The sequence below is a fragment of the Acomys minous genome, assembly GCF_964271855.1.
Source record: "Acomys minous genome assembly, chromosome: 9".
Taxonomy (NCBI): Eukaryota; Metazoa; Chordata; class Mammalia; order Rodentia; family Muridae; genus Acomys; species Acomys minous.
Genome location: NC_140490.1, coordinates 68,158,594 through 68,173,428, shown reverse-complemented (window position 1 = coordinate 68,173,428; position 14,835 = coordinate 68,158,594). Strand labels below are relative to the sequence as shown.

At 44.7% G+C, this 14,835-nt stretch overlaps 1 protein-coding gene across 7 annotated transcripts in view; it reads left to right on the top strand.

Moving 5' to 3' along the window:
• The window catches only part of LOC311604310 (cytidine monophosphate-N-acetylneuraminic acid hydroxylase), a 123,328-nt gene that overhangs the window by 60,026 nt on the left and 48,467 nt on the right, over positions 1-14,835 (top strand). For 5 of the 7 annotated variants that reach the window (XM_084794053.1, XM_084794050.1, XM_084794052.1 and 2 more), the window contains 2 exons: positions 12,630-12,738; positions 12,963-13,163. In XM_084794053.1, the coding sequence (XP_084650179.1) occupies positions 12,728-12,738; positions 12,963-13,163 (212 nt within the window). In that variant the 5' untranslated portion in view covers positions 12,630-12,727. Of the gene's footprint in view, positions 1-12,629; positions 12,739-12,962; positions 13,164-14,835 lie in introns of those variants that run through there. The other 2 variants (XM_084794057.1, XM_084794056.1) reach the window with 2 other exon arrangements.

Here is a 14,835-nt window from a genome sequence, read left to right as displayed (position 1 = left end):
CTCAAGTCAGTTATTGTTAACATGAGTAGATTTATAAACCTTATTTATCGAACATATATTTTTTAACGGATCTAAAAAAATTTTTTTAAGAAGCCTGGCATTGAACACAATTAGCAAAGATATAAACAGTTAGACATACATCTTTAAATCAGTTTCTGTTAACCTGACTAAAACTTTAAAACCTTAGGAATTTATAAACTTTAATGAAACATACTTTATTCATCAGACGTATGTTGTGTTTTTATCTAAAATTTGTTCTCTTAGGACAAAAATCATCCTACAAAAGTCCATCCTAATCCAAAATGCCCCCTTAGTCTAAAAGAAAACATAATGGTAAGCAGAGGGCTTAGTAGGCCTAAAAAGTCTTATGGGTGCTACCGTAGCTGGTTTATAACACATGGTCATCTTAATCAAGATGGTGGCAAAGTTACATGACATATGCTCTCTTTAGCCTTAGTAGAGATGGCTACCAGCCACATGGTTACTTCCATCCTAATGAAGTCATCAGTCAAGATGGAGACAAGCTGTAAGACTCTTTTCCTGGAGAGTCTTTTCCTGGAAGCCTCAATGAGAGACAGAGTCCAAGTTCAATGCAAACACAAGAGGCTTTTATTGATCCGTTGCAACCGGGTCTACCTGCTTTTGGGAAAGAGGAGACCCCGAACAGCAAAAACTGTGGGTTTTTATACCCTTTACAGAAGCAGACTTCAACAACAGTGACTATTACAAACAGTGGCTAACAGGGTGACCTTTAAGTTGATTGGCTGCATGACCAGGGCTAAGCGAGGGGACCAGAGCCAGACCATAGGAAAGAATTTTTCATTTGTTCTGGTCACTGTGACCTGTAGCTCTGATTGGTTGGCCCCGGGTGCAAGCTGTGTGTTTGTGGCTCTCTCTGGAAACTCCAGCGGTGTGTGTGTGTGTGTGTGTGTGTGTGTGTGTGTGTGTGTGTGTGTACCGGGATCAGGTGCTCAGGCCCTGGACACAAAATTGTGTTGACTTGGTCTCTATAATCCCTCCTTCTGACAGGTTCAATGACGACCCAATCATGGGTCCTTTTGAAACTTATTTTTCTGAGTATGGTGTCCAACCTTTTTTTTTTTTTTTAAATATAGTCATTTGTTTTTTATATCAGAGAGTTATCTTTGATTTAGCATCTCAGCCTATAAAGAGGGAAAATGAGCAGAGTCACTCTTTTCTATAACTTCTTCCTGTTGACCTTAGGGGCGCTGTTATCATTATTGGGGCCTAAAAAGGCTGAAAGGCTAGTCAAAAGCTAATGGGGCACTTATCAAAAGTATCTATTTAGTTGATCCAGTTGAAAAGACAGGGAGTAGTCATCTTTGCAAAACTGGTTTACATCAGCTTCCAGCAGGTCCAGATTTTAGCAGCTCTGGATGGAGCCTGTTAGCCAGGTAAAAAATCTGTTGCGACAAATACAAACTCAGGACAGGAGTTAAAATTGTGTCTATAAGACAGCTGGAGTAGGGTTGTGTCTTTAAAATCCAGTAAAAGCATGAACATTTTATTTTATTTTGCATGAACATTTTTTAATTAATGGTAGGCCTAATTGCTCTCTAACTGTCAAGCTACCATCAGTTTAGCCATGAATGTAATCAGAGTCCCAAAAGGATAAATTGTAACTACATGAATTTATGTATCAATTAAAATGACAGAGATGACTAGTTTAGTCATATCCCAGTAAATAGACAGTGTCCTAGGTGTCTCCTGTAGCAGCATGGCACGATGGGCAGAGACAGTCTTGCATCAGGCACAGATGATGAGAGGCTGAGGCTGTTTCTGTGGAAGAAGAACATGCATTCTGCAACATGAGACAATGACTCTCTGAGTGTCCAGTTTGTTCACAGTTAGGCTGATCCATAGCAGATGTTAGGAGCAGTTTTGCTTTGTGGCCAGAAACCACAATCCAAGGTTGTGTCCACGTCTTCTAAGACCCTGGGAAGTACCGTTATGATCTGGGAATCTCTGTTTTTATAATAAATTTACACATATTAAATGCCATATTCAGCAGGTCTCTGTTAAGCTTGAGAACCAGTGTATCTGAGCTGAATCCTTGTTTGTTTTTTAGCTGTCTGTCATAAATAATATGTTATATACAGAGTTGAACAACCAAAAACCATTTACCCCACTTAAGGAGTGAGGTACCATTCTCTTGGAATTGTTTTATTAACTATCAGGCAACTGATTCACTGATATAGCTGACCATAAACTGCATCAGTTATTAGTACAACCTTAAATACATTTCTGAACTAATATCAAAGCAAAACTTTTAATCATAGATATAGTTCATTGATGGACTGGCAATCTTGGCGATTCTGTTACATTTTATCATTAAGACTGAACAGCAAAGGCTGTCTTAAAGGACAGAGGTTGTTCTTGGTGCTGAGAAGGGCAACTGAATGAGGTTGGCTGCCTTCAATAGAGAGGTTTGAGTCTCCCATAATCAAACTGGCTCCCAGCCTTGTGACTGCCCTTAGCCAAGATGGCGGAGAGGCTACAGCAAGGTGGCTCCCAGCCATTTTATCACTGAATCAACATGGTGGCCAGCCACGTGGTATCAGAGGCTGTGGCAAGCAATTAAAAACATAGCCGTATTCAGAAAATAAGGCCAAATATATTTCTAAGGCAGCGATTTTTATCTTTTTGAAAGTGGAGGTAGAACATAATAACCATAAATGATTGGGTAGCTCTAAAATGAATATTTTTTTATTTAAAAGTATCTTTTAGAATTACCCATTTCTAAAGTCTACAATGCAGCAGCCTGTTAACCTGAATTAACCTTTATAACAAGCAGAGAGCTCATTAGGACCAAGTAGCTCTAAAATTGTTGCCATATCCGTGTGGTTATCTCAAGATGGTGGAGCTACATGGCAAGCAACAGACTATGTGTTCTACATGGTTGTTATTTAAAAACATCTGTGTTACAAACATATATATACACAAACAAGCTCTAAACAAGTGTTTGAACTTAAATTTTAAACATCACATCTAATAAGCAAATTATAAATCTTTAGATAAGAGTTCACAGTATAATCTTAAGCTATATAGGCTGGAGATATAGCTTTAATACATTATTAAAGAAATATTGTTTTAAATTTTATCTTTCATAAGTTTAGTTTTAAATACACAATAGGACAATAATTACATAGAAACCTTAATTTAAAAGTATCTTTAGAGACCATTATATTTATGTCATTTGTTGTTTAGAATGGCTTCAATTTTAACCTAAAAATGTAAGTTAACCTTTTTGTTACAGATGTTAAAGAATTTTTTGTTAACCATTTTTAATAACCAGTAATTTATAAGGAAGGTGTGTAGAACACAATAAATGTACGCATTGAAAATCAAACATATAGTGGCCATATACATGAATACATTTTAAGATAGGCACACAAACCACACTTGGAGGGCCAAGCTTGTGACCAGACTGCAAGCTGGAAAAAAAAAAAAAAACTTTTACCAAGGCTGAATAGCAGCCACCCAAAAGCCGTGCCACAAGTGTGGGGGAAGGGGGGAGCAGGGTGTGCCACTGTTGGCTGAGCCCTTAGGTGGTTCCAGCCAGCAATGGATCATATAGCCCCCGTGTTCGTGGCAGGGGTCCCCAGAGGGCCTTTTATGCTTCAGACAGGCTCCTCTCTCTAAGACTCAGCAACAGCCGAGTATTCAAGCAAGAAGTGGGAGGCACCAGGCTTAAGCTGTCAGGTTTTCAGCAGGTAGTGGAAAGCATTGGCCAGAATTGTGCCTGAGACCTGAACCATTTCTGGAACTGAGACAGTTACAAGCAAACGGAAATGGAAAAGGACCACATAAACAGAAATGAGCCGGTACCGCAAGGCAAGGGGAAAGAACCAAAATTCAGAAAGGCAGACTGTCCCGAGAGCCAATGGGCTCTGTTAGGTTCTGCCAGAAGCTAAACTCACTAGACCTGGTCTGTATGTCTTACAAAAGATTTTTAATCGCAAGAGTTACACAGAGACAACAAAAAACAAAGCACAAACCAGAACTTCCTGATGTGCACAGGTAGCGAGCAAGATGTTGACATTTTCGTCACACTGCGGGAGCGATCCGTCCAGTCTCCCAGACAAACCTGAGGTTGAACAAGGGTTGATTTGCTGAACAAAAAGTAAAAAAAAAAAAATTTTAACAAGGACCAAACACAGAACAGAGAACAAATACAGATGGACCCATTCAGCTAGTTACGAAGAGAAAAACTGGGCTAGCAGCCAAGAGATAGCTGCTGGTAGAACCAGTTATGTGGCTTGACAACATACCTAGAGCCAGATAGAAAGCTGCTCTGCTACCAAGAAAAGAAAAAGGAAACAACTGAGAGCCAGCCACCAAGTAAACCGGCCAGGCAGCGCGGAAATGCACCCTTCCACAGAGCCGAGTCACCGAGGTGGCTGCTGAGAGAAAAACAAAACAAAACTGATAACTAGTGCAGAAACACGTCCTCTCACGAGCCAGGTTAACAAGCAAGCTCTAGATGGAGACTCTTGTCTCCCGGATAGGGGGACTGGAACGTCTTTTAAGCGCACCTGACAGCCCTTGACAGCGTGACCCCATAGTGCATCCACTTGACCACCTCTGGCTGTTCAGATAGAGTCACCCCGGGACACCGGCTGGTGGTCAGCGATACCCAAGCCAGGCGTGGCACACCTTTAATCCCAGCACTCGGGAGGCAGAGGCAGGCGGGTCTACAGAGTGAGTCCAGGATGGCCAAGGCTATACAGAGAAACCTTGTCTCAAAAAACAAACAAACAAACAAACAAACAAACAAAGGGTGGACCCATGGTAGAGGGTTTGTGATGAGTTCTTTTCAGACAACTATGTATGGAATTTGGTCTGGGTGTCCAGTGGACCCGATGCCAAAAACAATCCGCTCCACAGACATGGTTGTGGGTAAGTCAAAAATTCCTGTGACTGGCTAGCCGACCCTAAAAGAGGGCCATTCTGCAGAGCAAAAAGTGATTAATTTTTTTCTTTTTAACTGACAAGGATAGGTTATGAGTCCTAGTTCTTACTTTAGTCCAATGGTCCATCACTACAGTCAAGGGAGTAGTCTCTGACTGTTCCATAGTCTTGAGTTGGTCAAACACAACAGCTAAAATCAGTCCGGTTACAAACACAAAAGACAGAGAGAGGAATGCCCCTTGCCACTGCCACTGGCGGGGGCAAAATCCAAACCTGTGGCCAGAGGCCTCAAATCCCTCCAAGCACAAGGCGCCCACACACTGGGTGGAGAGGGATTGTTTCACCCTGCTCCAGGAGTGCTGGAGTATCTCCAGACTCTGCAGTTGGGGGAACCGCTTCCCCAGCAAGACCAAGTCCCAACTTCAGATGTTCGCAAACAAACCAAACTGAAAGTGATAGAGTTTAGAAGGCACACAACACACAGAAAAGACAACTGTGGTACCTGACACACAAATGTCCTCTGTCCGGGGTCCTCTCTCACAGAGGGTCGTCACTTCCTGGCCAATGCAGCAAAATGAAAGACTTGTGTCTCGAGAGTCTCTTCCTGGAAGCTCCAATGAGAGACAGAGTCCGAGATCGATGCAAACACAAGAGGCTTTTATTGATCCGTTGAAACGAGGTCTACCTGCCTTTGGGAAGGAGGAGACCCCGAACAGCAAAAGCTATGGGTTTTTATACCCTTTACAGAAGCAGACTTCAACAACAGTGATTATTACAAACTCAATTGGCTAACAAGGTGACCAGAGCCAGACCACAGGAGGGAATTTTTCGTTCGTTCTGGGTACCTGTAGGTCTGATTGGTTGGCCCCGGGTGCAAGCTGTGTGTTTGTGGCTCTCCCTGGAAACTCCAGGGGGGCAGGGAGAGTGGGGAGGGGAATCAGGTGCTCAGGCCATGAACACAAAATTGTGTTGATTTGGTCTCTCAATGCCACATGTTTGCCATTTAAAAATATCTATTTTAGTAAACAGGAGTAAAATCCCAAGTTACATATATATGTTCCAACAGATCTGTTTTCCTAAACAACAGTTGAACCACACATGTAGTATGCTGTAGCAAATTAAGATTACCTATATAGACAAGCAGTGGTGGCACACACCTTTTATCCCAGCATTCGGAAGGCAGATGCAAGTGGATCTTTGTGAGTCTGAGGTCTAGAGAGTGAACCCCAAGACAATCAGGGATACACCGAGAAAACTTGTCTTGTAAAAAAAACATTTTTTTTTAAGAATGGAAAGAAGAAGAAAAAAACTTAAGAGATAAGAGAAATTTGAGAGTGTAGAGCAGAAGAAGTTTAGATGTAAAACATTTTGGGATCCTTGGTGCAGTGGCTGAAGTTGTTACAGTCTACAAGAAATTGAAAATAAGACGGTGTCATGTTCTGGTCAGTGAACTGTACTAATGCCAAGCCATTTGCAGAAAGACAACAAAACTTTGATGAGCCCAGGAGGAAAACCACTCAGATACAGATGGAAAGGATCTTAAGATGGGAACTCCACCCAAGGGAAGATTTCAATGTCATAGAGCCTTAAAGTCACAAGGGAGCTGTGGCACTTAACCAGAAGGCTCCTGTGACACAGCAGGAGGGACAAAGACAGAGCAGGCAGCAGGTGCAGGTGGGGAAGCTTCAGGAGGACGAAAAGAGTCGGGAGAAAAAGAAAGGTAAGTGTCCTGGTGGCAAGAATTTCCATATAGGGCACCCCCAGGTGAGTTGAGAGACTTGTCAGAGGAAAAAAAAAAATGCCCCAAATAATAAAAGAGAGAGGCATCTCTTTCCATATGTTGTTCTTCCAGCAGGGAAGAAGCACATCCCAGCACACCAGTGTGGCTTTTATAGTAATGGCAGGCTCCAGTGAGCCAACGGAGACAAAGCAGTCAGCTCTGGGGTAACTTTTACCCCATAGACAGAAGGGAGCAGGTAGAGAGGGAAACGGAGCCTTTCCATGTGATGGGTACCCAGGAGGGCATGGCAGGCTCCAGGAGCCTCAGAGACTGACGGACGCCCAGAATCACAGTGAAGAAATATACTAGGTGGAGGAAAGAAATAGCTGAAGAGGCAGGCTCTAGAATTTGGAGTCAAATCTGGGTAGCAGAAGCCAGCAGAAACGAACGATTCATGCATTCCGCAAGAGTCAAATCAGCAGCACAGTTTGATTAAGAGCAGCCAGGCCCCTTGGAAAGGGATCTATTCACACCCCCATGTGTCGAGAGGTTCAAGCACTAGATAAATAAACTGAGGACATGACTATTTCAAGGTATGGTTGAGAGGAAGGTTTTGGGGATTGTTTTTTGTTTTGTGTTTGTGTTTGTGTTTGTGTTTTTTGTTTTTTCAAGACAGAGTTTCTCTGTGTAGCCTTGCCTGTCCTGGACTTGATTTGTAGACCAGGCTGGCCTCGAACTCACAACAATCCACCTGCCTCTGCCTCCTGAGTGCTGGGATTAAAGGCATGAGCCTGGCGTTTGTCTTGTTTTTAATTGTACATATGAGGAAAAATACAGCAGAGGCATCTGGAAGAGTCCCGAGCAGAGAAAGAAAGTAGTAGACCAAACATGGCCCGCAGACTGGACCAGTCTGTGAGAGGAGGGCTGGCAGAGAGCGAGAGAGAAAGACAAAGGGAGTGTGGGCAAAGGAGACCAGGCGGCAGCAGCCAGAGAGCGGGACCAAGAGAAAGCACAGCTAAAATTCTAAGGTCCTAAGGAACGAGAAGCTGGGGAGGAGCTCCCGTGAGGTAGAGCCAGTTAGGGTAGGAAGATGGGTAAGAAGAGCTGAGAACGTGACTTGGACACCACTCCCTGCTGGGATCCCTCCCAGCTGGCGAGCTGCCTCTCCAGGCCACTGGAGGAAAGGACATGGTCAGTTCTGATGAGCTGGGGTGGGTGGGTGGAGGGCTCGCCTTTTCTGAGGAATAGGGGAGGGGGGAGGAGAGGGCTACGGATGTATTGTGGATAAACAAATAAATTATTAGTTAATAATAATAATAATAATAATTATAATAAAAAGAAGTGAGAAGAGCCGCAGTTACTTGTGAGATACTAAAGGGAGCCTGGAGGCCAGCGTGCACTTTGGCATGCGAATAGGTACCACAGATCGCCATTTGTCTCTTCTGACAGTGATAAGGAAATAGCTCCTTTGGTAGAGGGAAATGGGTGCCAGAATTTTGGGGAATTTCCTTTGGACCTGACAACAGGCAGTTAATGCTTTCTGGGGGTGGGGAGTCAGAGTCCTCAGTGACATAGTCTCTGCTCAAGTAAATAAGGCTCTACTTGAGCCCACAAAAAGGAAAAAAAAAAGACACAAATATAGAAGAGGGACTTGGGGAAAAAAGAAGGGGTTTGGTGAGCAGGATAGTGGGTAAGAGAGGAAAATAGAGGTGGGAATTGTGATCATGGAGCATGGCAAACCATGAAAGAAGAAGAAAGAAGAAGAAGAAGGAGGAGGAGGAGGAGGAGGAGGAGGAGGAGGAGGAGGAGAAGAAGAAGAAGAAGAAGAAGAAGAAGAAGAAGAAGAAGAAGAAGAAGAAGAAGAAGAAGAAGAAAAAGAATGAGCCTATAATTCTTTTCCTTCCACCCCCTTTTCTGACTATAGCCCTGGAGGATTGCTTGGTTTATGAGGTGCCTTTCTCAGGGCCACCTGTCCTGCTGGGCACAACGTCACTGATATTCTTATCCCTGTGGCCACTGTCCTCTGGAGCAGAGTCCTCCATCTCCCTAATGCTGCGGCCCCTTTAAAATAGTTCCTCATGTTGTTATGACCCCCAACCTTAAAATTATTTTTTTGTTGCTACTTCATAACTGTCATTTTGTTACCATTATAAATCTTAAGTAAACATCTGTGTTTTCTGATGATCTTAGGCCACCCCTGTGAAAGGTTCATTGGACCCCAAAAAGAGTTGTGACTCACGGGTTGAGAGCTGCTGCCCTGGAGTGGCTCTCATAGTTGTGACAGCATCAAAGGGCTACTAAAGTCCTACCCCCAAAGAACCTCCTTTTTGAAAAATATCATTGCGAAGTCTACATTGTTATGAGTTTTTGAGGCAGTGTCTCACCTGGACAGGTTGACCTTGAATTTGCTATGTATTTGGCTGGCTTTGAACTTCTGATTGCTCTGCTTTGGCCTCCCAAGTCAGGGGACTCTAGGTGTGTGCCACCACACCCAGCCTGGCATGGTGCTATGTCCCACTTCCTTCTGTGAGACAGAATTTCACTGTGCAGCTGAGGCAGGCCTTGAACTCATGATCTTCCTGCCTCAGCCTGCCCAGCACTGAAATAGCAGATCTTACTCACTGCACACCTTGGAAGTACCAAATCAGTAACATTGTCTGTATTAAAACAAGCACATACTGTGAAAACTAGTGTGGTAATTTTTCAAAACATTTGCATAATTTACCTTATTCATCTATACACAAAAATGTTGACAATGATTGAAAAAAAAAAGAGTGACAGTGCACGCAGCTTTTTAAAATTTGTTTCTGAGACATGGTCTTGCTTTGTAGCCCACACTTGTCTGAATGTACAGCAATCCACGGCTCTCCTGCCTCCTAACCTCATTCACCAACACCCTGGTACATTGTGCGCCTTGCCCTTTACTAGGAAGATTTTCACTTCTAGCCTCATTCCACTCACAGGGAAATGTGGGCTGGGCAGTTAGGGCTCCTTGGTCATGTGATTCTTTGGGGGAGAGAACAATAATTCAAAGGGGTTCCTATTCACAGGTGGAATGCTTCCCTCCTGTTTCAAAAAAAAAAAAAAAAGCTATAGCACTGTGAAACAAACAATCAAACATCAAAGCTGGCCTCTGTGCTGCAGTGGCACACCTGTGAGGCCAGGGCACTGAGTCACAGGGATACGTACAGCATCTTTAAGAAGTCAGGGCAGCCCAATGTGGTGATGCACATCTTTAATCCCAGCACTTAGGAGGCAGAGGCAGGCAGATCTCTGTGAGTTTGAGGCCAGCCACAGACAGCTACATAGAGACTCTGTCTAAACACACACGTATACACACACATACACACACACACACACACACACACACACAGAGGCACACACACACGCGCACACATACACACAAGTAGGCAATTAGTATGGGGCAAGTGAAATGCCTCCCATCAAAAACTCTATAACAGACAAAATAACAAGAACTCAAGATGTAACAGGCCACCAAGATGGATATATTTCTCTGTGTAACAGTCTTTATGTATATCTGTTATTCTGTTATGGTTGTTTTAATTAACTACCTTTTTTTTTTTTTTTTTGACATGCACTTCTGTAGCCCAGGCAGGCTCTTGAGGGTGCTCTTGAACTTCTGATGCTTTTGTCTTCGGTTGTGTGCCACCATGTTCAGTTTATTGGGTGCCAGAGAATCAAACTCAGGGCTTTTTTCATGCTAGGAAAACACTGGACCAATTGAGCCACATCCTTATATCTTTTAAATAGTCATTTAAAAAATTTAAAAAATCTCTCTCTCTCTCTCTCTCTCTCTCTCTCTCTCTCTCTCTCTCTCTAATGTGTATGGGTGCTTTGCCTGCATATATGTCTGGCTACTACATGTGTGCCTGAGCATTGGACCCTGAGCACCAGGGCCTAGGACTAGAGTTCCAATTATAAGCCATCATGGGGGTAACGGGAATTGAACCTCTCTAAGAACAACTAGAGCTCCTAATTGCTGAGCCATCTCTTCAGCCCCTGAAGGCCACTTTTAAAGAATATTAAACTATTTGAAAACATTAAAGCATCAAAGGCCTATTTTAAAAACTATAATTTACAGCCAGGCATAGTGGCATATGCCTGTAATCCCAACACTCTAAGAGGCAGAAGCAGAGGCAGGCATATCTCTGTGAGTTTGAGGCCAGCCTGGTTTACAAAGCAAATCCAGGATAGCCAGAGCTAAACTGAGAAACCCTGTCTCAAACAACAAACTGACAAAACACCCCCAAAACAAGCAAACAACATTTTAAAAACCCTATAATTTACAGTAATTCCGCTTTCCTGACTTTAGCAATAAATGAATATCTTTTAAAATGCTTAGCGTGTAACTAACTGCTGAAAAACATACATAAGAGCTTGTAGCTGTAGATGTTGCTGCACATGGTAGAAATACCAGTGAACACAGCAGGTGGGAGGTAGAGGCAGCAGACATAGAAGTCCAAGGCTGTCATAGCCTACATAATGAGTTTGAAACCAGAAGGGGTTCCATGAGACCCATCTCAAAAACAAGCCTGTACATCAGAATACCAATACCTCCCCCTGCCCCCTTCCCCCCCCCCCCCCCCCGCCGCTTTTGCATTCACCTCCAATGTTCTTGGTGCGACACTAGAAAGAGCTGCAGTTAATTGCATCTGCCGACTTCACTGGGTGACCCAACTGGCACTCTAACACAGAATGTGGGTCTGCGATCCACTCCGTCAAGTAAAGCTCAGCTTCTGTGCACCTTTAACCTCTGCGGGCGTTGGTGCCTGTGCTTGCTTTTAAATGGGTGTTAGCTCTTTATACTATACGTGTTATAGTATAGAAAGATACACCACGCAACAGATCTTGTTTGAAAGGAGATTAATTGTGAGAAAGGGGGAAGAAGGGGAAAAGGGGAAGGGCTTCCAGGACAGAAAGAAACAGAGACAGAGGGAGACAGAGACAGAGAAACTGGGAGAGCCGGTGAGAGAGAGAGCTCAGGATTTCGGGTGGGTCCTTTTATTCAGCACATCCAGTGGTGGCAGCAGGTGATAGCATCACAAGTTGTTAGGTCCCTGAGTGATAGGCTAGGGGAACGGCCTGTGAACTAATAATAAGTCAGTAAAAGGATTCACAGGGTTTAGAATGGATTCCTTCCTACCATATTCACTTAAAACATACCTCTAGAATAATGCCATGCCCACTGTGAAATGGGCTGCGAAGAGTTTAGTTATTTTTACCTTCCATGTTAAGACATTTACGAATGGAAAATAAAACCATCCCATGTGCACCCATTTTTAAGTTTGGAGCAAAAGATACAAATAAGCCACATACGCACAGACTTTTGCATCACTGATATGCAAAACGTTGCATTTTGAAAAGTCTCCCCAGAGAACTTTGATGTTGTTATGACTCAGAGTTCCTAGTAGAAAGCCTGTTCAGAAACTGCGCTGAAGTCAGAGCCGGTTGGTGTTCCAATGCCTCACTGGCTGCTGAAGTTTTCTGTAAATCACTCAAACTTGGTTCCTGATAGAGTTATGTTGTTAAATAGCTAACCGATGAAGACAGCACGGGAAAGGCAGTCAGCTAAAAAAAAACAAAACAAAACAAAAAAAAACAAAAAAAAAAAACTCCCAAAACTAAAGAAGGCAGGGCTTTGAAAGTGAACATATGTAGGCAAGCAGGCAGCCTACCAGGTGCTGTTCTGGTATTCTGAGGGGTGGGGTTATACAGAGGATGGAGCCAGTAGGCCTGGCCCAGCAGGGGCAAGTTCTAGCTGAACCTACAGGCTGATGGGGATCCTGAAGGACTTGAACTCCCTGTGCAGCTGAGGGACGTCCAGGTGTAAAGAGGAGACCAGCGAAACCTGAACTGAAGACCCAGGCTTTAAAAAAAAAAAAAAAAAAGGGTGGGGTTGGAGAGAGGAAACGGTATCAACGGAAAGAGTGAAACTGGGTAAACATTCTCTCTGCAGGCACTCTAACGCCTTCCTCGCCTTCCTGGTATGAGCAGAAGTGTCACAGAAGTAGACGGAACATCCGCAGTGGCTTAGAAACACCCAGGAGTTGACAGATGATGGACAGGTAAGCAACAGGGCTCAGCTTTGTAGGAAAGCAAGAGTGCAGAGTGGAGAAAGGTGGCTCCTGTTGTGGGGCCACTGAGCCAGGCTTGTGGGAGATGCTTCGGACAAAAAGGAAAGTTTTAGGCTGTCAGTTCAACTCCCACCCGCCCCGACCTCTTACACACCCCCCGCCCGCCCCCCCCCCCCCCGCAAGCTCCTCTTGTAAGGCTTGTCTTTTCCATGCAGGAAACAGACAGCCGAGACCCTGCTGTCCCTGTCACCTGCTGAAGTTGCCAACCTCAAAGAAGGAATCAATTTTTTCCGAAATAAGACTACTGGCAAAGAGTACATCTTATACAAGGAAAAGGACCATGTAAAGGCGTGCAAGAACCTCTGCAAGCACCAAGGAGGCCTGTTCATGAAAGATATCGAGGATTTACACGGAAGGTACCAAGGGTCCTTTGCTCTCTTGCCAGCAACCCTGTCTGTAGTTAGATCTGACAGGAAACGCCCCCCCCCCCTAGACATTTTAAGTGACCCACTCAGCAAATTGCTTCTTGCAAGTTTTCCTCGGGACTGTTTTCTGACTTCGAAATTATGTTTTGCTTAGATTCCCTTTCTCTTCTCTCTTTCTAGGAACTGTGATTTATCTTGACAATCCTAGCTCTTGTAACCTAGCTTCTAAATGTCTGGGTTGCAGAGTTAGGAACACACACAGGCGGTATTGGATTTGTGAAAGATTCAAGTCTTCTAGAAGTTTTCTTCTCCCAGGACATACTCATATATTAATTTTCTTTCTCTCTCTCCCTTGTTCCCTCTATCCCTCCTTCCTTTCCCCTCACCTCCCTCTCTCTCTCTCTCTTACACACACACACACACACTCACACACACACACACACACTCATACACACATACGCACACACGCACGCACGCACATGAGAGACAGACAGAGACAGACAAGCAGACAGAGAGTGCTTTCCAACCCTCACTCGAAAACAGATGTCATTTTTCTGTCAGACTAGCCATGTTTCCCAAACAGGCTGAACCCCATCTGTCCCCACCCTAAACAGTGGTGGTTCCCGTTATTTTTTTCCTAAGAACCTATGCTGTTGCCAGCCATCCCGTCCCCATACGGCTCATCTCTCCCCAGGGCGGCAGCAATGTTTGGACAGGGTTGTTTGGCTTTGGGGAACTATCTGGCACACCTACAGAGAATTCCTGGGCATCTGTTTCGTCAGCACCAGTTGTTTTCTGAATGCTGAGCTCTGTTCTTCAGAGTCCTCTTCAGCCTGTCCTGGTCTGCATGTCCTGGTCTCCTTGGGCGCTGGGCCTTTTCTTTGCTGTGTGTTATCCATCTCACTCCTCTGGCCATGTGTGGATAGTTCAGTGATGGAGGAAGGAAAGGAGTTGTCCAAGAATACCAGTGCCCCACTCTCACTGTGCAGAGGACGATTCCCAGATTCCCATGTCCGCACCTCTGCCACGAGACTTGCTTGATTCCACACGCAGTTTCACAATTCAGCCCTCCATGCAGTAGGCTTTCCAGTGCTACCCTGTTGCCCCTGTAGCTGGAAATGCCAGGTAATATTCCATTTGGGCTTTTTGTTGGCATCTTCTGAGGGAATAAGGTGGGCGGGGGGGGGGGGAGGGGGGTCTCACCTCCTTTCATCACTGGTACATCTGTGCAGTACACAGGGTGGACAGAGGCTTTTTGTCCTGCTGCTCATCTTTGGGACACGCTGAATTCCCTGCCTTCGTATGAAGCTAACCGCTTAGGGACGTGGGTGGCTGCGCTATGATCTCCCCTCCCTGCCGGGCCTGGACTCAGCAGCTCAGTGACTCAGCAGCTCAGTAACAATCTCGAACAAGTTCACAACCTTTCCCGGCCTCAGTCCGCTCGCTTGTAAAATGAAAACATCACCTACTTTGTCAGGTGTCTTGAGAGGGTGGAATGTCTGCCGTGGAAGACCGAGAACCTGTGTTCAGAGCCATAACATATGTGTAAAACGCCAGGCACTGTGGTATGTGCCTGCAACCCCAGCCTCTCAGCAGGCAGAGGCAGGAGGAGCACTGGGGCTTCCCGGCTGGCCAGTCTGTTCAGTGAGAGGACCTGTCTCTC